Here is a 24,435-nt window from a genome sequence, read left to right as displayed (position 1 = left end):
ATTACAGAAGTATGTCACTTGGAACTTTGGACTATTAAATCTAGATCATCTACAAAAATATTCTTATAATATGTGGGTTAGTCTACAGGAATTACTAAAAAAGGAATGTATCACAACATGACACTGAATATTACATATGTTTATGAAATGTGTATAGATGGATGTCTTTGTAAATACTTTTATGTTGTGTTTATTATACATATATTCTTGATCAAATGTTAAAGTTATGTAATAATTATGTGTCTATTTTGTATGTAATAATTATGTGTTTATGTTGTTTATATGCAAAAATCAATAAAGCTGTTCAAAAGAAATTGAGGCTGTTTTGCAAAAGACAGTACAGCATAAAGATGGAGACTTGGAAAGGAGCATAAAAGGAGAGCAGGAACGATATATGGACAGAAAGACCATGAAGACAGGGACTATAACAGAAATACAGGAGACATGCATATCAGACAATGCAGCAGCAGCAGCAATGTCAATAGAGGAGTGAGGGAAAGTACAGTTTTGTACCTACCATAAATGTAGATGTTCAAGTGTCTTCACTGCTGCAGTCATTACACTTGGGTTATCCTGCCGTCAGGCGGGCCCGCAGTCGGCCTGAGTTCCAAAGTCTTGGTCCGGCGTCGGTTGCTGTCGCCTCTTCCCTGACGTCAGTGCGCCAGGGGTATATAAGAAGCAACCAACGCCATTTTCTTCAGTTTTTCTTGCCCCAGATGTCAGGTGCCCCCAAAAATGGTAGGCAATACATATTGCTAATAAAACCTAGAGAAAAGGTAAAAATAAAACCTTCATTAACAAGCAAATACACCATATAGGTAGTATAGGTTAGTCCCAGATAAGAAAGAGGGGCTGGCGGGTGGGTAACCTGGACTTCAGCAGTGAAGACACTAACATCTACATTTATGGTAGGCACAAAACTGTACTATGTTCATCGTGTTTCACTGCTGCAGTCATTACACTTGGGTAGAATCCCAAAGCAGAGTTTGAGTGGCTGACTCTATAGAGGATATGGTGTTGCTATGAGGCCCTGCAGCACTGCAGTGGCAAAGCCAGCTCTGGATCTAGAATAAAGAGGCAAATGCTGATGCTTGGTAAAGGTGTGCACTGAACTCCAAGTTGCAGCTTCCAAGATATCTTTGGTAGGTACTCCTCTAAGGTAGGCAGTAGAAGTGTCAGTTGCCCTGGTGGAATGTGGTCTAATATTACTAGGTACAGGTTTCCCATGTTGCGTGTAGCAGAACCGGATACAGTGTCCTATCCACTTTGAAATGGTCTGCTTTGAAATAGCCTTTCCCTGTGATCCTGCAGCATTTGATACAAACAATGGTTCAGATTTTCTGAAAGCTTTTGTCTTGTCCAAGTAGAAGCGCAATTGCCTGTGTATGTCCAAGGAATGTAGAAGTCTCTCCCCTTTATTCTGGGGATTTGGATAAAATGTTGGCAAGTGAATAGTTTGGTTAAGAGCCACACTGGATACCACCTTAGGCATAAATGAAGGGTTTGTTCTTAAAGAAACCCTTGTCTTGGTGGAAAATGACGAAAGGCTCCACTGCCATTAGTGCCTGTAGTTCTGAGACTCTTCGTGCTGAGGTTATTGCCAGAAGCAGAGCAGTTTTCCATGATATACATTTTAACTCTGCTGAATTGGCTGGTTCAAAAGGAGGCAAAGTGAGCTTTTCCAAAATGAAATTGAGGTCCCAAGTTGGTATTGGTGCTCTCCGGGGCGGTCTTATGTTTTTAGCCCCTCTGAGGTACTGTTTTAGCAATGGATGAGAGAAAATAGGAGGATCTGTGTTGTAATGAGCCGAGATGGCAGAAGCGTGAATCTTAATGGATGAGAAGGATATTCCTTTGTCCAGCATCTCAGTCAAGTATTGTAGTATCTGAGGAATGTTAGGGACCAGAGGATCAAGGTTTTGAGCCTGGTTCCAGGCACAGAATCTCTTCCACTTGTCTGAATAAGATTTCCTGGTGCTAGGCCTCCTGGCCTCCAAAATGACATCCATAACAGCTTTAGAGAGAGAAGTAGTCTGTTTGGCTAATGAATCTGCCATGCAGCCAGGTTTAAGGTTTTGAGCGGACTGTGCAGAATCTGATTGTTTTGCCGAGTCAGAAGGTGTGGAATTTGAGGCAAAATCCAAGGTGGGCCTTGAGCTAAGTTCTTTAAGATTGTGTACCAATGCTGGCATGGCCAGTCTGGAGCAATCAGAATCATATGTGGTTTTTCTTGTCTGGCTTTTAAGGAGTACCCTTGTAAGGAGAGGCAGAGGTGGGAAGGCATAAACATGTAGGCTTTTCCAGCTGAACAAAAGAGCATCCACTTTCCATTCTTGTGTGTGATAAGTCAGTGTGCAGAATTTTTGTAGTTGGTAATTCAGTGGTGAGGCAAAAAGATCTGTCCGGGCACCCCCATTTTTGCATTATCATGCTGAAGATTTGTGGATTTAATTTCCACTTGTGAGGATCCATGATGTTTCTGCTTAAGTCGTCTGCCAGAGTGTTTTTCTTTCCTGGCACGAATTGTGCTTGCAGATGGACTTGACAGGTTAGAGCTGTGTTCCACAAGGTCATGGCTTGTCTATATAGGGGGTAAGAATGAGTGCCCCCTTGTTTGTTTATGTACCACATTATAGTGGTGTTGTCTGTCTTTAATAGTAATTGTCCTGGATACAGAAGATCCTTGAAATCTGTAAGGGCATTTTGTACAGCCAACATTTCTTTTTGATTGATGTGATAATGCATTTGGTCTGTGGTCCATTTGCCCTGAATACATTTTCCTGCCATGTGTGCTACCCAGGCGTAATCCGAGGCGTCTGTTGTTAATGTCTGCCTGGCTGTGGGAAGAGTGAAAGGCTGACCCTTGTTGAGGTGACATGCCTGTGCCCACCATCAAAACTCCTGTTGTAGGCAGGGAATTATTGGTATTACTGTCTCCAAGCTGTGAAAATGTTGAGACCAAACACTTTTTAGGTACCATTGTAATCTCCTCATATGCAGTCTTGCATATGGAATTAGTAGTATGCAGGATGCCATGAATCCCAAGGCCTGCAGAATTTTTCTTGTAGGGAGTTGGGACTTTGTTGCCATCAATTGAAAATACTGAGTCAGTTGTCTGTTTGTCTGGCGTGAGATAAGCCATCTGTGCTGTTGTATTTAAGCTGGCACCCAGGAATATTATCTCTTGTGAGGGCACTAGGTTTTGATTTCTTTTCGTTTACTGTGTACCCTCGGCAACTTAATCTTTTTACGAACGCCAGATGCTGTAGAAGAATGTCCTTGCTCTCTGCTTGTATCAGGCAGTTGTCCAGATATGGATATATTTGAATTCCTTTTTGTCTGCAAAATGCAATTACTGGTGCCAAGCACTTGGTAAAGACCCTGGGTGCAGTAGATAAGCCAAAGGGCAATGCAGAGAATTGGTAGTGCATTGAACCAGCTATGAATCTGAGGTATCTTCTGCAATTTTGTCTGATAGGGACATGCAGGTATGACTCTGAGGTCCAAAGTAACAAGCCAAGCTTTCTCACCCAGCATGGGTAGGAGCTGATGTAGTGTCAGCATTTTGATTTTCGGAACATCCAGGTAAGTATTTAGAATGGAAAGGTCCAGAATGGGTCTCCAGGCTTTGTCCTTTCTGGGTACCAGGAAGAGTCTTGAGTAAATTCCTTGTCCTATGTCCTGCTGTGGTACTTTTTGAATAGCTCTCATGTCCATGAGAGCTGTAATTTGTTTTTGTGCCTCTGCCCATTGACTGTGTGGCAGGTCTGGCATTCCTTTTAGCCTTGGAAAAGTGTGAAAGTGGAACCTGTAACCTTGAGACACAATATTCAGCACCCATTTGTCTTGGGTGATTGCTTGACAGTTTTGAGAAAAAAGTGCTAGTTTCCCTTCTAAGGGAGCTGCCAAAAGGGAAGAGTTTGGCATTGAAAGGGGGAAGTCATTGGGACTGTTTCCTGTAAGGTTGTGACTTGTCCTAACCTCCTTTTGGGTTTGAAGCACCCCACTGTCGTGGTCTGTAAGATCCTTGTGGCTGAGATCTGCCTCTTTGTGGCCTGTCTGACACTGGAAAGGACCAATTCTTTGTAGGCCAATTTCTGCTAAATCGTGGTGGTTGTACCAAGAAATCCTTCACTGTTTGCACAGATTTCGCCTTATCCTCCATTTTCTTTAATACCTCTTCTGCCTTAATACCAAATAAATTATCTTGCTGCAAAGGAGCATCCAATAATTTTGTCTTAACATGATCTGGTAAACTTTGTTCTTTTAACCAAGCATGCCTTCGAATCACAGATCCTGTAACTGCTGCTCTACAAGAAGCTTCTAATGAATCAAAACCACGTTGCAAAGTATGCTTTCCCACTTGTTCAGCTGTATGCAATAAATCCTGCATTTCCTTATAGTCAGGTTGTTCTGCACTTGTACTAATTTTTTGTTTTAATTGAGACAGTAAGTATTGTTGATATTTAAGCATGTGAAACTGGCAATTTAGAGCCCTCACTGCTAAAGTTGCAGAGGTGTAAACTTTCTTTCCCCATCTGCCTAATGCTCTGGAGTCCCTATCCGAGGGAACTGGATTCTTAGCTGTGGAAGCCTTAAACCCTTTGGGACCCTGGGAAATAGTTTCTGCGACAGCAACAGGGTTTTTATAAAGAAATTTGTGAGAGTCAGGGACTCTGTAGTACCTGTCTGGCTTGACTGGAGCTGGGGGTAAAGAATCAGGATTTAAACTAGATTCAGAGAACACATCATCCACAATGTCTAACACTGGCGGAATAGCAAGGGGCCTGTGCTGAGGCAGTAAAAAAAAGTCTGAGCCTTTTCTTGGATTCTGAGTAATCCTGGCCCTCCCAATGGAAATGCTCCCTCATGGTATGTAAAGTTTCCCCAAAAGAATAATCCTCAGGAGGAGAAGCTGAAGGAATTGATTCTTCAGCATCAGACTCCTCATAGGGGGGTAAAGAATATCCCTGGTCTGAAGAGGAATCAGAGTATATTGAAACCTGGGTCAGAGGAATCATAACCTGTATCCTGCCTAGGCCTTTTATCAGGAGGGGAATGGGAACCCCTGATCAGAGTTATCAAGTCTTCGGCCATTTTGAGCATCTGTTTTTTAGGCATGGAGGCTTGTCCAGGTGAATGCTGTACTTGCTTTTTTGTCTTTAATGTAGGTTTAAGTCTTGGCTGCAGTTGCAATGGTAAGTTGAATAGGCCTGAAAACCCCCTCAGAAGCCGATGCCTGCTCAGTGGCTCCGGACCCATCTGAAGGGTTAATCTCCGTTGATGCAACACCTTGAGTATCCAGATGCCTAGGCACCTCCACGTGGGAGTCGGTGGTGGCCTGGGGTTCTGAGGTAGCGGGTGTGAGGGGCTGCGAAAGAGCCTCACTGAAAACCGGAGAACCGGCGACTGGCCTATAAGAGGCTTCGTCAGTTTTGGACCTCGTATGCCTTTCCTTATCTTTGCGTTTTTTGTGCATTCCGGTCGTCGGTTGTTCCGACGGCATTGTATAATTAAACCTTCACCCAAAGTAATGGTGAGCAAAATCAACCCGAAGTTTAATAGTGTGTTTGTTAAATCTAGCATAAAACCGGCAACTAGTGACGTCGTGATCTGGGCCTAGGTATGGAATACAGTAAGAATGAAAATCCTTATGAGGTATTTGCTTCCCACAAGAAATGCAATTATTAACTTTTACTGACATCGGTCTGAGGCAAGAAAAAATCTCCCCAATGGGGTACTTAGCTTTATTGAAGACTTCGGTTCTGAAATAGAATTTGAAATCTCAGGAGTCGGCCGACCGGCACTTGTGAACTGCTTTTGCTTCGGGCACTGCGCGGCAAGAAAGACTGAAGACAATGGCGTCAGTTGCTTCTTATATATCCCTGGCGCACTGACGTCAGGGAAGAGGGGACAGCAACCGACGCCGGACCAAGACTTTGGAACTCAGGCCGACTGCGGGCCCGCCTGACGGCAGGATAACCCAAGTGTAATGACTGCAGCAGTGAAACACGATGAACATCTAAGGGAGGTGTTGGCATGGAGATGGGCAAGTTGTAAGTGGAAAGATCAAGAAATGAAGCAATAAATACAAAAACTGATGAGGACACATTTAAGAACACTATAAGGAAAACACTGCTGGGAGGGAATCAAAGCAGCAGTTAGGGGGAAAAATCATGGGAGAGTATGGATGGAAAAGGAAGCAAGATAAGGAGGATATAAAACTGGAAGGAAAACTGAGCGGAATATGGAAAACTGGTATAGGCAGACAAGCAATAAGGACAGAAACACTAGTAAAAACTGAACTAGAAAGAAAGGTAACAATTGTTGTACAAGCAAAACAATAGTACTGAAAGGACCGATGGATAACTGGCGAGGAACAAGGGAATCACCTAGCAAGAAAGACGAAAGAAAAAGGTGAGCGAGTTGTGATGTCCCAGCACTGGCCCAGTAATCAAGGAGCTTCAGTCCTCGCCACTGGCAACAACTAGGATGTACACATTGGGAGAATGACAAGTACACACACAGTAAAGTGCAATTTCCCTTAAGAGCACACAGAGATCACAGTCTGTGGCTGGTTTCTCCCTCTTACTCCAGATCCCTAATAAGACTCCCCACTGGCACAGCTATAGGGTTGAGATCTCAGCTCAGTGGTCATGCCAAAACCTCCAGCACTCTCTCTGTCCAACCAGTGCTTCGTCTCCCTGTCCAAGTAGCTCACACACACACACACACACACACACACACACACACACACACACACACACACACACACACACACACACACCTGAGAAAGGCTGGCATAGGTTTACATGCTATGCCCCCTTCTGCCCAGACTATAAGGTAGTTATCACTGCCACCAACCACTCATCAGCTACTCTAGGCTAATAAACAAAGGGTGTCCAATCCTACTGTGTAATGTTACTAATAATCCACATGGTAGTTTTGACTAAGCCCAGGCTATTAGGAGTGGCCTGTACAGTATCACCAAATACACATGCAAGTACTCTAAGAGCTTAAATATGTCTCACAAATATCAGCCACAAAGACAGGTTTATACTGAGAAAACCGTTACTTCAGAGTTCAAAATCACAGGAAATATTTAAAACAACCAAGCAGGACAGTCTCAAATAAATACAGAAACATCTAAACTAAACTTTACTATATTCCTGTCTATATCTAAAAGAGTTACTATACCCTAGTTACTTAATATTAGCAAGGCAAGTGCAGATGGTGATGATGAATGGATGTTCTTGTTACGTCCAAGACAAAATACAAAATGCACAGTCTCTCAGAGTTGAATTAATATCAAACATTACTGCGGACCAGCTTGGATGACATCACTCTCTCACCTGACTTAAGTTTCTGTTTAGCCTGGGAACTGAACATAATTTAACATCTCTATGTGAGAAATACACATCTCTCAAGGTCTTTGCAGATCTTGGAAGTTTTAAAGCAATAAAACACCTCCACATCTCAAACCTAGTAATTATTTCTTTCAAAGGCAATACAAAAAACTTCTAGCTCTAGACATTGTGTCTGCTACTGAACTGAAATGGAGAGATAACATCTTTTGTTTATAGGCCAGCTATAAAGTAACTTAACATCAACTATTCTTAAGTTTTGCAGGTTAATCTTCTATGTTCCAGCAGGGTACACTGTGGACACATCTTAGCTCAGTACATAACATACAGTTCTGTATAAATCATATCAATATTCACAAATGACAGATTTACAAAATTCCAGATAGCTGGGCTGGCAGCATGACACGAAGTACCAAGCATTAGGGGAAAAGAGGGAGACTGCATAGATGAGAACAGGGTTATGAAAGCCTTCAGTAAAAGTCAAAGGAAACTTTGTCGATCAGATATACACAGCAGTACAAGCTGAATGAAATTATGTTGCTTTGGTCCTCATGCAAGACATAACAATAAGCACATAGTCTGAATTACAGTAAGACTAATGCACATACAATGACAATTAAAATATTAACACACTAAGTTACCACAATTGGACAGGAAGACATTAGACATTATACAAGTACTGCAAGGCTATGACTTCACATTATGATTGCTTAGAATAGTGCACTTCATCAGTTGTAGTGTGATATATTCTGATGCTCATATTACATATGTATGGAGTGGTGACTCAATCCTGACTATTGCACATTCAGGAAGTACTAGCATAAGAAATCAGGCTAACTGCACCAGTTATTGAAGCAATTTGCCAGCGTGATTACTTTAGATGATACTTCATAGCAAGTGGCACATTGATCTGATTATTCCCCGTCATGCCTGGCATTCAAGTTCAGCAGCCTTATGGATAAAGGGAATACGTTCCTGTTCAATCTAGATGTTTTGCAGTGTAAGCTGCAATACCATCTGCTTGAGGAAAGGTGGAAGTACATGCCATGAGCAGGGTGAGTGGGATCATTTATTATTTTCCTAGCCATTCCCACACAGTGAGTCGCGTGCAGATCATCCATGGATGGGAGCAAGGAACCAATTATTTTTTTCTGTTGTCCTCACTACCCTCAAGAGGGCCTTACGGTCAGATGTTTTGCAGTTATCATACCAAACTATGATGTTATTTGAGAGGATGCTCTCAGTGGTCCCCCTATAGAAGTCTTTGAGGATGGACTGACACAGTTTGCCTTCCTCAGTTTCTGTAGGAAGTGCAGACATTGTTGTGCCTTCTTCACTGTGTGGCTAATATGAGTCGACCAGGATAGGTCAGCTGAGATGTGCTCTCCCAAGGAACTTGGTGTTTTTGACTCTTTCCACTGCCACCCCCTTAATTTCCAGAAATTGATGCATCTCCTGATCCCTCCTGAAGTCCTCCATTAATTCTTTGGTCTTGCTTACATTCAAGGCCAGATTGTTGCTGTCACACTAGCCTATCAGATGCTCCACTTCCTCCCTGTAAACTGTTCCCCTTCATTTCTGACAAGACCTACGACAGTGGTATCATCTGCAAACTTGATTTTGTTGGATTCATGCTTGGTCATGCAGTCATGCGTCAACAAGGTGAACAGCAGAGGACTCAGGATGCAGCCCAAAGGACACCCGTGCTCAGTGTAATACTGACTGAAATATTTCCCCCACACACTTTTTTGGGGTTTGTTGATGAGAAAGTCCAGTATCCAGTTACATAGGGGGTGTAGATGCCAAACGGAATCATCTTCGATATCAGATTCTGGGGGATGACAGTGAGGCGGAAATCCATGAACAGCATTCTGACATAGCAATTCTTGTTCTCTAGATGTGCCAAGTATTCATGAAGTGCTATAACTATTGCATCAGCCGTGCAGCTGTTAGATCTATAAGCAAACTATAATGTATCCAGTGTTGCAGGTTGGCTTGAAGAGATTTGGTTGTTGATCAACCGCTCAAAACATTTCATTACTGTTGATGTAAGAGCAACTGGCTGGTAATCATTCAGGCTTGTCAGTTGGGATTTCTTGGGTAAGGGAATGATCGTCGTATTTTTGAAGCAACTGGGTACAACGGCTTTTTGCAGAGATGCGTTGAATATATCTGTTAGTACTGTGGACAGATGGTTAGCACAGTCTCTTAGAACCCTTACCATAATTTTTAGTGATTACCACCTTTAATAATCTTAAGTGATTACCACTAATAAATATACCAGGAATGGGAAGCCCACTAGGTCACAAATAGAGGAGACTGGCACCAAGTAGAAGGAATACAGAGGGACACATTGAATGCAAAATTCATGATGGAAAAGATCAGACAGGCAATAACAGCAATGAAAGTCAGAAAGGGAGGATGTCCCAAGAGAGTTCTACAAGAGGGTAGGTGAGGCAATAGGGACAGTTATAAGGCAAAAGTGTGAAAGGATAACTGAAACAGGGGAACTAGACTATGAAAAAAGCCAGGGTTGTGGTGATCCCAAAAGTGGTGGGGGGTGACTGGATGGAAGAAGTTTAACAATTTAACAATCCCCTTAAGTGCACAAAACATCAATGTGATGGCAAAAGTGTTATCAAAGAGACTGGATGAGATTCTGCCAATAACACAGGAAGTGCAGAATGGTTTTGTGAAAGGAAGGGTAAAAATGAACGGACAGGCACCAACACAGTTTATGGTCAGATAACAGTAAAAAGGGGGAGCAGAGGCAGGGATTTTTTTTCTTGACCTACAAAAAGCGTTTCAACACAATCAGATGCAAATTCCTGTGGGAGAAACTAGAAGACAAAGAGAACATTTCATACAACTAATAAAAGTAATTTACTATTAGCCAGAAATAGAAGTAGTGGTAAATGGAGGAGTTTCCAAGGCACTAAAGTAGGGACGGGTGTCCCTAGTGCTCCCCAGAGCTCTTCATGCTAGTCATAGAACAGCTGGCAACTGAAGTGAGGAAGAAGTTAGCACAATTTGAGGGTAGAATATGAGCACTCACTGCATGCAGCACAAGCGCACAGGAAACAGAGAGAAAAAAGCAGAGCTGGCTCAGTGGTAAAAATGTACTCCCAGGCGTACTACTCATTCAAAGGGGTCCATAAATGTCATCTCAAATATCCCTTGACAAAATGGCCTATACCACAAGAACATGCTCTTTTCAACTTGGTGAAAAATATGAACAAAGAAATAGGTGCAGCCTACTATAACTTCTGGGACAATGTCTTTTGAATAGTACTTTGTGGGGATGTTTCTCATTTGGCATTCGCAAACCGATTTACATAACATCTGCAGCAAGACACTACAACTTCAAATTCTTGGTGTCTTGTTGTAGATTCTTTAATCTGAATGAAAAGCACACAATTTTCCCACTTGCCTTATTACAGAGGTAATAATCCTAATTTTCACCTTATACTTGCATGGTAGGTTTTTCAACCTTGTGGTTTCTTTAACTCTTAAAATCACATGCATAGAGGGTTATCACTACAACAAAACTACAGAAAAATGTTTTTGTGCAATGTAGTAATGTAATTAGTACCAAAAATGCTTCCATTATTTTTGTATAAGTAAAACACATCTAAGCATCTGCATTACACTGAAAACTGCTGTATCTCTAGTACGAAGACACTGTACACTACCAAAATTACATTTTTGAATGTACAGAGAGAGAGAGCCTTGTGCAACTTCATTTTTTTAAATGAATGCCCATATTTCTAAACAATAACAAGTTTCTGCACAGCTAAAAGAAGAACAGTGGTTAGTACTGCTGTAACACAGCACATGGTTTCCAATTAATTTCCAAGATGTCATGCATTCCATGCAGTGTGTGCACATGTCCTCCCAGTATCTGCATGGGGTTTTCACAGGAGGTCTCTAGTTCCCTCCATGTCATAAATACAGACTGATAAGTGAATTGGTTATCCCAAATTATCCATATGCAAGTGTATCATGTATTGGACTGACATTTCATCCAGAATCGATCATATGCCTGCTGCTTGCAGGGGAAGCTCCAGCTCCACAAAACCATGCATAGGATAAAGTGGGTACTACAGTATGCACAAATAAAACTGCATTATTTATAGCCAGTCAAAACAAATGCACCCATTTTGCAGTGTGTCTGCTATACTTAAAAGCAAAGGGATTCACTGTTCTACAGTTATTTTTTAATAACAGGTTGTATCAATAAACTGGGGCACCTGCAGTTGGTATCAAATGAAACACTAAGTAGCCATGATAAGGGATAGTGTGGGTTTCGAAAGGGTAGAAATAAGAAATACTGCAAGTATTGAATGCCAAGCTATGGCTTCTGCCCTTCCTGATAGACTGTTATTACCCTCAGGGAAAGTCATTTTGTCAAATACGCTGGACATTTTTTAAATTTTGAAATTTATTCTTACTTCTAAAATGAGACTTTCAGAGGTCTGTAGTTTGTTAAATAAAAAAAAAAAAGCTTACAATTTAGTTTTCAACATTAATTATGGAACACATCAATAAATATGTTGACTTTTTGAAGACATTTTGCATTTATGTTTTACACTGACTGATGTAGAAAAATCTGAATGTATGTGAGATTTAAGGAAAAGAAGTGAAATAATTATATTCCGTTTAATAAACAAATAAAATAATGTAATTACTGCAAAATCAGTTCAAAACTCACATATTCCTCTGACAATATACAAAACAGTTTACTCTTACTGAAGAGTTTCACTCATGTACAGACTATTAAGTGCAGTAAGTATTTTAAAAGTGTTCAAGTAGTTATCAATCATGCTGGGCTACTCAGTCTTTCACAGATGCAACACACTTTTGTAGGGTAACAAAGGCAATTTACCTTGTAAAGAAATTTCTTCCAAATTTCTGCCAGTGATCTTTTAGAATCTCCTCCACACTTTGCTTACGTACAGCAATGATTGACAACCAAGCCAAAACAGCCCACAATCCATCTTTCTCTCGGATATGATCAGAACCTAAAGAAAAGGCAAACATTACTGCTATGAAATGGAGGAACTGAAGTCCAATTTCAAATGCAGAGACTCAGACAAATTGATACACAATAAAAACTGATGGTCTTTTCATGATCACTATGTAATGCATGGAGTCTTGTGATTACACACCGAATATGGGTTAAGACAACTTTGCTAAGCACCCTTCTGACAAGATAAATGGTTAAAGTTTTATTATGCACCTTTCAGTATTAGGTTCCAGCCGAGAGTGCAGCAGCCACCACAGAACAAGCAGCCAGAAACAAACAGCCTTAGAAGCTGTAAAACTTCTTGCTTTGCCACGTTTTGTTGACGTGGAAGCATGAAGTGTACTGCACCTTTTTAAAGGCTCAGTGATGCACCAAGTGCAGCTTAATCAGCCAGAAGCAAAGTGTGGTATAGCTTTCAAAACTGTAACACACTTTGCACTCTTAAATTTTCCCATTACATGTAGCAAAAAGGTGTAGTTAAAGAATTAAGTTTCTCCAATCATAAATCAATTACATGTTCTCAACATGGATGTCAATATTCACCTCTTGAACTCTGCTTTGCTCTAAAAAAATTTCTCGACATTCCTGTCTCAAACACAAGTTGTTTATATTCTAAGGGCTGATCACAAGTTACTGCATACTGATATCACTATAAAACAAGTAGTAAATAAGACTACTCAAGTAGCGGCATTCTAAAGAAATGTACAACATCCACCTAGTTTTCCACATTTCTGAGCATATAAGAGGATTATGATGATTGGGTTTCTGATCATAACCTGTTTATTATACATTTCAGTGAGGTTTTTGGCATCCATGTTGAGAACACAAAAGCTGAAGATCACAGACCTAATCAAATTTCTTTGTACTACATAGAGCTTTATATGTTCAAAGCACTACAGAAAGCATTGTAGGACTGTGAAATGTTTTATTGGCTTTGAAAGCCAACAAAGCACATGGCAATCTTTTTTAGGCGATGCCAATCTGATAAACCTAACAAAATGAAACAAGCAAAGGAAAATATGAAGGTGTTACCGATCAATGCAGGAAGTCTAAACAAGAAACTCCACTACCTACAAGCTCTTCTCACCCTGAAAGCCATTGACATCTGTGTAGTGAATGAGACATGGTTGAAAACAGCAAAGCGCACTCTGGCTGTGCAGGGCTATATTGCCTCCCACATATTTATACCAGCTACTGCACAGGAGGGGAAAAAAGATGGAGGTAGCTCAATCTACATCCAGAAGAGACCCATATCAAGGCTGGTAAAGCAGCATAGTCACTACAGCTTCTTCCTATAACCATCAGAAAGGTCCCAAATCATATACTAGCCTGCTACAGACCTCCCTTTCTGACACAAGAAAGTCACAATGCCTAACTACATAAACTAGAATCAGTCAGTACTAAACCTATTACCACTTTCCTAGGCGATCTAAACTATCAACTATAGACTGGGAAACCTATATCGCCCAACTGGCTCACTGAGAGGATGCAGGAAATCTAAATAGGGGATGTTACCTCCACAAAAAGACCAGTCACCAGTGGACTCCCCCACTGTTTTGTGTTGAGACATCTCCCGTTTGGCATCTACTTTTCTGAAGTAAAAGACAATACCAAAGGGTGCCGGCTAACCAGGTTTGCAACTGTGGGACAGAACCTATCTTGGACATTAAGCGGCACATTTCTGTACAAATGACTTACAACCTAGTAAATATGATAATTGCTGCAACTGACAACAGACAGAGACAAAAGGCAACAGTCAGAACATGACTATTCACAAACAGGGAGTTGGGTAGAAATCACCCAGGCATCCTGAAGTCTTATGTGTCAATTTAGGAAGGGTGAGGATGAAGGAAGGGAGGTTGAACTAGATGAAAATTAAATAACATGGATCTATTGTTATGGTAAGTACATAACTTATATACAGATTCCCAGGCTGTCTATCTGGGTGTATCAAGAAAGGACATTCTCAAGGATGGTGGAACCAAATAAAAGAACATTATCTAGATTGTACATCCACTTTATAATGAAACACAAATGTATGAACTGTGGACTAAGTTGCTGCAGCACGAATGTCATCAATGTGAAGCTTTCTAGAAAGGCTGTTGAAGCAGACATTGCTCTAGTGCAGTAAGCTTTTAGGTTTAGATTGAACAGACAAATAGTTTTTATCACAGACAGAGGCAATGCAGTCTCACTCATCTAGAAACAGTAACTTTAGCAACAGCGTTACCCCATTTTGGCTTTGAGAAGGCAATAAACAACTGATCAGATTTTCTGAATTCTTTAGTTCGAGGAAGGTAGAATCTGAGTAGACAAACATCTAGCATATGTAAAATGTATTTGCCTTTGTTTGAGTATCTAGAAAAAATAATACTGGTAAGTTTATTGATTGATTTACGTTTGCTTCAGAAGTCAACTTTGGAAGATAGAATGCATTAGTTCTCAGAGAAATTCTATCCTTGTGAAACACAAGATAGCGAGGTTTGCATGAAACTGTCTGCAATTCCAAAATCCACCTGAAAAAATGTTTTCCATGTCAGGAACTTTAGATCTACTGTGGCTGCAGGTTCAAAAGGAGGCGGAGTTGGAGCTTGAAGCATAAAGGTAATATATGCCATGGGGGAACTGGGTCTCTGATGGGAGGTTGTAAAAGAAAAGTGCCTCTCAAAAAGGCTTGAGAGACTTTTAGGGAAGGTATGGAAAAATCATCATGGCCACTGTGAAAAATCAAACAGCTGCCATTTGAACTGGAACCTTTGTCAAAGAGCTCTAATAAAAATTCTAAGACAGACAGAACAGGTGCAGAAAAAGGGTCCAATCCCTTTGATAAGGCCCAGATAGAGAACCTCTTCCATTTGCTATGGTATACCTTTTTTGTGGCTGGCTTCTAAGAAGATGATATAATCTTGACCTTATAGTGCGAAGCCTGGTATCTCTGGCCATGGTCAAAACTGAAAAAAAAACGTGGTTAGTTTCAAGGACTTCAGATCCAGCAGATGAGCATGTTAGAAGATCTGGATAATGATCCAACATCCATGGGAGATGTAGTAGAAGTGGACACAGAAAGGGGAACTGCTTATTTGGGTCAGAAGGGAGCAATGAGGACCACCTTGGCCTTCTACCATCATGCATGATGGATGAACTTGTTCATTAGAGGTAAGGGGGAAAGCATATAGATGATCTAGGGGGCAGCTGTGGACTAGAGCATCCCTTGGTGACTGACCCTGTGGTTGGATCAGGGCAAAGTAACTGCTATATCTGTTGTAGTGGTGGGAGGCAAAGAGATAGCATCAAGGTTGGCCCCAGTGATGGATGATCTAGGCTGCCATTGCTGGACTGAAGGACCACTCATGAAGCATTAGGATAATACTGCTCACTCTGTCTGCTAAAACAATGGATAATCCCGTGCCAATCTCTCATGGCCTCTCAAAACAACAGATAAGAATGGGTTCCTCCCCATTTGTTCGTATACCATACTACTGTCATACTGTTTCTGTATGGAGATCACACCTTTGGGGAGGAGGCAATAGAATGTCTGCAATGCTGGAAGGACAAACCTCATCTCCAAGACACTGATGTGAAGACTGTTCTCTACAGGTGACTATGTACCTTGGACTATCCTACCTTAAAATGCCCCCCACCCACCCAAGAAGGGAAGCATCCTTGGTTACAGTTGCTACTGGAAAATCCATGTGGAAAGGGTGCCCCTCAGTTATGGAGGATACAATCCAAAAGGCAACACGTCATCGGCATATGAGAGAGAGAGAGAGCTGAATCTTGCATGTAACAGGTTCTGAGACCATTGTACTGCTGAAGTACTCTTGTAGAATCTGTCCACTGGAACCACAACTACTGTGGAGGCCATTAGACCCAAGAGGCATCAGATCAGTTTTGCTGGAGGTGAAGTATGGTGAAGAACCCATACGGCAGTTAGAGGCAATGGTAACCAGCCTTCCTGATACCAAGGTTTTATCTGTAGGCTAGTGTTGAGGTGACATCCTATAAACTGTATTTGTTGGGTTGGTGTCAGATAACTTGGGAAGATTTAGTGTTATTCCCAAATCCTGCAACAACTGGAGCACAAGATCCAGATGGCATAGCAGCTGACACTCAGAGGTAGCATTTCAGGAGTCATTTGTTGAGATAAGGGAAAACTTGGATCCCTAGCTGATGCATGTATGCCTTCCCACTGCCATTATCTTGTAAAGACACTGGGGGCTATGGTGAGACTGAAAGGCAGTGCTCTGAACTGATCGTGATTGGCCCACAGCCAAAAACAAAGGAATTTCTTCAAGCACCTCCCTATCATCACATGATAGTAAGCTTCCTGGGGATCTACTGAGCATATCCAATTGTGCTTCCTCAATAGAAGCAATATGGACTGAATCATGACCATCTGAAACCTTGTTTTACAAACAGATGGAGTTGACTGAAATCCAGAATGCGTCTGAGGTCCCCTGTCGTCTTTGGCACCAAAAAAGAACCTTGAATATACTCTGGATTATAACTGGTCTGGAGGACTGGATGGATGACTATTTTAGTAGTTTTGAAATTTTACTGTTGCTTGTTCCCACTGATTGGGAACATCAGGGACGTTCCTCTTTTTCTGAGGAGAAAGGGAAATTGAATATTCTCTGAAAATTAACTTTAGCATCCAAGAGTAGACTCTGTGGTTATGTTTTGCCATGTTTGTGGATGTGAAGTCAATTACCCCCCCCCCAGGAATGCCTCCAGAGTGCAGCAGTCAGCCAACCATTCAGGCAGTGCTAATAAGACTTCTTGGAAAAAGGATCACAGAAGCCTAGATTTTGCAGACCTCCTGAGCATCTAGGGTGAAGTCTGTTTGAATTACCTCCACCCTGTCACGAGAAGGTCTATCGCTAGGAGAATTATGATGAGTACTTTGTGATTTTCAGAAACGCGTCTTTTTGCCTCTCCCCCGATTCCTAGAGAAGGATCTTTCTGCAATGTGAATCCACTTTTCCACTCCACAGAGAGAGGTCTTGCCATCCTGTTGACTCCTAGTTAAATCATCTTTAACTCTGGGTCCCAAGAGAGTGGAACCATCATACGGGACATTAATGACAAATATCTTAACTTTCTGTGGCACAGAGATACATACAGGAGTGGTGGCGCATGACAATTCCAGTGCCACTCCTCTAGCTGTACCATCAGATGCATTCAAAAACATGGCTACATTGGAGGCTGACTGTAGGATAGATACTGGAGACTCCACTGTCTTCTGAACATCCACAGGCAATATGGAAATTTCTTTGGTCAAATCTCTCTTGAACCTAGTAACATGAGCCAAGTAATTCAACAGTCTGTGAGCAAATGTCGCCGATGCACATGCCTGTTTCATTAATTTGTCCATCTCTCTGGACTCCCTGTTAGGGGAATGCAAAGAGGAAAATAATCCGAACTTTCCCTCTTCCTGGCCCACTGCTACCACCATGGCATCCACTGGAGGACCTTTGCTCCAATGCTTCCTGCCCTTATAGGCTGCTAAAATTCTGTCCTATTTCTTGGGTATGGGGTCCATGAGATCAAGATCCTTCCAAGTGCATTCAACATGATGTCAATAAGAGGATCAACAGGTGTTACCAGCCAGGATGATGCCAGGCTGAAATCAAAAGCTTCCAAGAACTCAGATTTGTCCAGTGTAGGATCTTTGGTAGACCATCCCCTCTCTGTTTCATCAAGAGAAGGATCTCACTGTGGAGACCCTTCATCCTCTTCCAAATCAGTGTCTAATGTGAAAGACACTGGAGATAAAAGTCCATGTGCTTCAATCTGCACATTTGTTTCTTGTGAACAATTTCCAGTGGATGATCAGAAGGTTAAGAAACAGACTGAGCTAATGTAACAAGGAGCTCAAAAGCTCATGGTTCCAACTGTCCCTGTCTGACAGGGAGATGGGAAGAAGAGGCAGAATCCTGCTAGGGGTTTTGGTGGTAGCAAACTGGATGGAGGAGTCTTCTCCGTAGGCTTAGCTAGGACCCTATGAAAAACCTCACAGGCTGAGGTTGCAATTGGCTCCAAGGATCTAGCCTTGTCTAAGGAAAATACACATTTCTTGGCACCAACATGCCTCGACCCCAAAGCTGAACTCTAACCTGAGCTGTAGAGAACCAAAGCATGGAGGAGGCAAGGACAGCTCCAACAATATCGGCATCAATCCATCCTCTAGACCCAAGCACCAATCCTTTGGCTCAGAGTCTCTTCTCAGTCTGAACACACTGGTGTTGAAAGAGAGTGATGCTGTTGGTGTTGAAATCACCAGAGCCATCGACCCCCAACAAAAGTGCCTTGGTGTAGGTCCTAGCGTTAAGAAATGAGGATCATGTACTCGGCATCTTACTGACATGTTCCCAGTGGATGGTAGAGAAAACCAAGCTGAATCTGCTTCTTGAGGAATTTCCCTTGTTGACATCCTGTACTGTCAGACTTCAGGATGATCGGGTCAAAAAGGCCACTGAAGGTGGCCTAGAATATCTCCTTTCTTGTAGGATAGGAGAGTGACGCCCTCAGGCTCACTGGTGTCAGTGAGAACATGGGCAGAGGAGAAAAAGAACGGCGCCGAGGAACTGTCTGTTCCAATCTGACTGGTACCATCAGATCCAGAGAATGCTTTCTTTCTAGACACTTCCATGACATTTTTCAAGTTTTTCAGAGTTATCCTTGGTTTTGTCTTTTGATTTGTCCAACTTCTTGGTCAGGGAACCACTACACTGACTATCCTGATGAAGTTAGAGTCCATGTCTGTGGAGGGAGTAGGCCTTTTAGATCAGCTTTTCTCATGTGGTTTGGAGAGCTCCGGCACTGAAAGAGGCACAAGATTGGCAATCTGAATTTAAAAGAGCAACACCCAAACAACAGACACAATCTGCAGATCTTGTGGGATACACTTGTGCCCACATTGAGAGTGCTTTTTGAAGATCTGCGATTCAGCCACTGTAAAATCAAAAAAAAAACCCACATTATTTCCAGCTAAGTCCTAATAAAGAGAACCACAACACCAAAGCTACCTAACTAGAAAAAACACAACACCAAAACAATTTAACATTATAGAAAATACACTAAATCTAAATATGAAGACTGTTTAACCTATTTAATCTAGTTCACAAGGTATAATACTGACACTATTACAATACCCTATCTATATATCCAACCTTAAATCCCAAACTAACCTAATTCTAATAAACAAATACACTACAACCTAAACAGCAATACAGAGTGTAAAACCTCTTGGTAGGGACAGGAGAAATAACTATAATCAAAAAGATGTGTGTGTAAAAAAATGAGAGCCCTAGAGAACACATCCAAATTCTTCAGGCGGGAAATGAGATCTCGGGTATTAGGGTAGAATATAGGGAATTATGGGTAGGGGAGAAGTGAGAGCCCTGGATCTAAAGAAGCTTCAGAGTTGGCACCATGGTTGGTCCAGTTGGTTCCAACAACCCAAGTGCTTATTCGGAAGAAAATAGACTACATTGGATTCTATCCTAAAAACACTAAATATACATATATATATATATATATATATATATATATATATATATATATATATATATATATATATACATATATATATATATATACATATATACATATATATATATATATATATATATTTATTTATTTTATTTATTTTATTTTACATTTGTTGACCCGGCTAGTCCAGCTGGATAATTTCCATTTTCAGTATTAAAACAAGGTTAAACATTTAAGCAACAATGCATACATTTTAGTGTAGTAGAAAATACAGCGAAAAAAAACAGGTAAAAAACAAATAGCCTAAGCTATATATTCATATTTTTTTATTTTTTTAGAACAGTACAGTAATTTAGTCATTTGAAATAGCAGGGAAAGATAGTGATTTTTAGTAGGGAGGTATGGCTGAAAGTCATTTAGTCTGGATTGGTAGTTGTTTTGAAAAGTTGAAAGGAGTCTAGTGAGGTAATGTGTGGGGAGGTTATTCCATATTTTCCTATGGAGTTTGAAAATAGACAGTTACCTGCTGAATTTGTAATTCTAGTTGTGGTGACTTGTATCTTTTTTCAAGTTTTTGTAGGGAGTACCGAGGTTACTGAGAGCTGCTGTTTTTGTTGGTTGATAAAGAATGTTATGTGTAATTAAGAGTTGTTGATAGATAAGCTTGTTAGGTAGTTCTAACCATTGTAATTGTTTTAAGTTATTACAGTGGTGAGTTCTGTACTGGGATGCTGTGGCAAAACGGGCTATATTATGGTAGGATGTAGTTAGTTTTTTCAGGTTACCTTTAGAGAGATTGGTGTAAATAGAGGAAGCATACAGTAGGGTGGAGATAAGATGTGATTGAGCTAAGGTGGTCCGTGCTTCTGGAGTAAGGAAGGGTTTTATTCTGTACAGTGAACCTATCTTTTTATTTACTGCTTTTATAGTGTTATTGATATGACAATCATAGTTAAGATTATCAATAGTAACACCAAGCAGTTTGGTAGTAGAGTCTGGGGAGATAAGAGAATTGTCAGCTGCAGTAATAGTAAAATTTAGTTGAGGAGATTTGTGGGTAGGTGAGAATAGTAATAGTTTTGTTTTCTTGGAGTTGAGAAGGAGACATCTTTTTGAGAACCATTGTTCAACGGTTGAAAAGGTAGATTGTGTGAGTGACTGGAGTTCAGATTGGGTGGGAGCTGTACAGATGATGGTAGAATCATCTGCATATTGTATGCAGGTAGTGTTATGGATAGATGATTGAAGATCATTAATAAAGATAGAGAATAAGAGTGGGCCTAATATTGATCCTTGAGGTACTCCTAAGGAGATAGGTAGTAGAGCAGATAGAGAATTTTTCCAGAGTACTGCTTGTTGTCGGTTTTCAAGGTAGGATGAGAACCACGTTAAGGAGGAAAAATCCAAGGCAAGTGAGTTTAGTATGTGTAGGAGAAGTTTATGGTTGACCATGTCGAAGGCTCTTGACAGGTCTAGGAAAAGAGAAGCAGTTAGTTTGTTATTATTACGGCTACAGTTTATTGTGTTAGTAAAGGAAAGTAGTGCAGTGGTCGTACTATGTGAGGGTCTAAATCCATGTTGAGTGTTTGCTAGTAGGTTATTTTGAAGGAGATGGTTAAGTAGTTGTTTGTGTATACATTTTTCCATGATTTTAGCTAGTGGAGATAATAGTGCTATTGTTAGAGAGGTCAGTGGATTTGCCTCCTTTATGTAAGGGTATGATGTGTGATATCTTCCAGATTGCTGGAAAATCACTTTCTTTTATGGATCTGTTTATTAGGATCGAAACAGGGTAGGCTATAGCTTTGCTGCTACCGAAGGAATTCAGCAGGAAGCTTATCTGCTGAGGGGTAGTGGGTTTAAGTTTTTGTAAGATAGATTGTATGTAGGAGGTGGGTATGGGTTGAAGTTGAAGGGAAGGAATGACGTTGTTGGTGTTACTTAAGATCAGTTGGGAAGCATCAGGGGATAAATGGCTTGCTAGTGTTTGTATGGAAGTAGTAAAGAAGCTATTGAAGTTATTGGCTATTAAAGAGGGATTATCAGGGTCTAGATTCTGTGGGTTAGGTGTTACTATTTTACCTGGGGTAAGTAGATGATTGATAGTAGACCAGAACCTTTTGGTTCTTTTTTGTGGATTGCTGAAGTTCTACATAGTAGTTCTTTTTGTCTGAAATAATAGCATTTTTGGTTTTGTTTCTCAGCTCTCTAAAGGTTTGATAGGTAATATATATATATATATATATATATATATATATATATATATATATATATATATATATAATATGTAACAAATATAAACCAGCACCAAAACACGACTGTTAACATAAAAATCCAGGTTTAATATAAGATAGGTAAGCGGTTTCACGCATTAAATGTGCTTCTTCAGACAACAAATAATAAAATCAGCTGCATTATATAATACATTCATCATGTGTAATAAAACAACCAGTCAATAGAAAAGCTTTCTCAATAAATCAATAAAACATTCTCTTTCATTTAAAGAGGCCTCTAGCTTTCAAAGCCGGTTTTGATAGGTTTCCTGGTATCAATGAAAGGGCCTCTATCTGCCAGCATGATGATAATCCATGACAGTTCCCTTTCCTCAGTAAAATTTCTGAAATCACCACCCCAAATGTTAGGAGTCACCATCTCAATCACCCTAAAGCCAAATATGTGCTCCTGTCCACATTCAACATGTTTAGCAAGGGCATTGTGTACATCACCAAAAATTGCATCCAAGGTCTGTTCACTACTTCTCCCTTCTCATGTGCAGAATTTTTATAACACAACTGTCTCCTCAGAGACTTCTTGTTTTTAAAACTAAACCTAGGGTACTCACCTACAATGAAGCGAATGTCTTGGTCTAAATGTAAAATAGACCAGTTGTTCTTAATGATTCCTATGATATCATTCACATCACTGGTATAATAGAGAGACACAAGTGTCTCCTTTAACTTGGGGCCGACTTCACTCATTAACTGAATCACTCTGTGTAAAAAAGGGTCTACCCCTTTCCCTCCTATTTTCTTGTGTAAAGCAGACATCATCAGCTACCTCTTTCTTCTTATAACCCCTGTCAAATAACGCCTGCTGAAAGCAATTAATACCTTCATCATACGACATTTTATTATCCAACCTGGACAAACGCATACATTGTCCTTTAGCAACATTTTTAAAAAAGTACAGTTTTGTACCTACCATAAATGTAGATGTTCGAGGATCCACATTGCTGCAGTCATAACCTGTGGATAGTCCACTGTCCTCGGTCGGCCCGAATACCAAAGAGTTAGGCTGGCGTCGGTCATGGGCACCCGTAGCTGACATCAGTACGTAGTGGTACTTAAGCGCATGACCGACGCCATATACTCAGTCTTTCTTGCCCCAGATGTCAGAAGGCCTTAAAAAAAGGAAAGGCCAGAGCCACAAAGGAGAAAATAACAACAACCACAACAACAACAATCCCAAACCATAGAGGGGAAGGAGGGAGGGAAAATAGGACTGCAGCAATGTGGATCCTCGAACATCTACATTTATGGTAGGTACAAAACTGTACTATGTTCTTCGTCTCACATTGCTGCAGTCATAACCTGTGGGTAGAATCCCAAAGCAAAGGAAAAGGGAGGTTGGCAAACTAAAAAGCATTAGGGGCTGCTAACATGCCCTGTAAGACTGCAGTGGCAAACCCAGCCCTGGACTTGGAGTAAAGAGGGAGATGGTAATGTTTAGTAAAAGTATGAACTGAACTCCAAGTAGCTGCTTCCAAAATATCCTTAGTAGCTACACCCCTCAAAAAGGCAGTAGATGTGGCAGTAGCCCTAGTGGAATGAGGTCTAATCCCAGCAGGAACATTCTTCCCATGATGAGAATAACAAAAGGCAATACAATTAGCAATCCACTTTGAAATAGTCTGCTTAGAAACAGCTTTCCCTTGTGAACTCAAAGCAAAAGAAACAAATAACTGTTGAGTCTGTCTGAACTCCTTAGTTCTGCTCAAATAGTAACGTAACTGCCTGTGTATATCCAAAGAATGCAAGTTTTTTCCCCCCTTATTCTGGGGATCAGCATAAAAGGTAGGCAAATGGATAGACTGGTTCAAGGCCACATTAGAAATAACTTTTGGCATAAAAGTAGGGTTAGTACGTAAGGAAACTCTATCCTTATGGAATATCAGAAAGGGTTCAACTGCCATGAGAGCCTGCAATTCAGATACCCTTCTAGCAGAAGTAATGGCCAACAAAAAGGCAGTCTTCTAAGACAAAAACTTCAATTCCGACGTAGCTGCAGGTTCAAAAGGAGGCAAAGTAAGCTTCTCCAACACAAAATTGAGATCCCAGGAAGGAGTAGGAGCTCTATGTGGGGGTTTATATTTTTTGCCCCTCTAAGAAATTGCTTAAACAAAGGATGAGAAAATAAAGGAGGGTCACAATCATAGTGAGCAGAAATGGCTGCAGCATGAACCTTCACAGAGGAAAATGACAAACCCTTGTCTAGTAATTCAGTAAGGTACTGCAGTGTAAAACTCAAATTAGGTACCGAGACATCAAAGTC

At 40.9% G+C, this 24,435-nt stretch overlaps 1 protein-coding gene across 2 annotated transcripts in view; it reads right to left on the bottom strand.

Moving 5' to 3' along the window:
• PGM1 (phosphoglucomutase 1) overlaps window positions 1-24,435 on the bottom strand; it is a 426,650-nt gene that overhangs the window by 110,359 nt on the left and 291,856 nt on the right. For both annotated transcript variants that reach the window (XM_044085557.1, XM_044085556.1), the window contains exon 8: window positions 12,250-12,385. In XM_044085557.1, the coding sequence (XP_043941492.1) occupies window positions 12,250-12,385 (136 nt within the window). The remainder of the gene's footprint in view (window positions 1-12,249; window positions 12,386-24,435) is intronic.

Source organism: Protopterus annectens, chromosome 10.part0 (genome assembly GCF_019279795.1).
Source record: "Protopterus annectens isolate FY-2018-M chromosome 10.part0, PAN1.0, whole genome shotgun sequence".
Classification (NCBI taxonomy): domain Eukaryota; kingdom Metazoa; phylum Chordata; order Ceratodontiformes; family Protopteridae; genus Protopterus; species Protopterus annectens.
The sequence above is the reverse complement of the archived record's forward strand: the minus strand, read 5'-3'. Positions and strand labels throughout refer to the sequence as shown.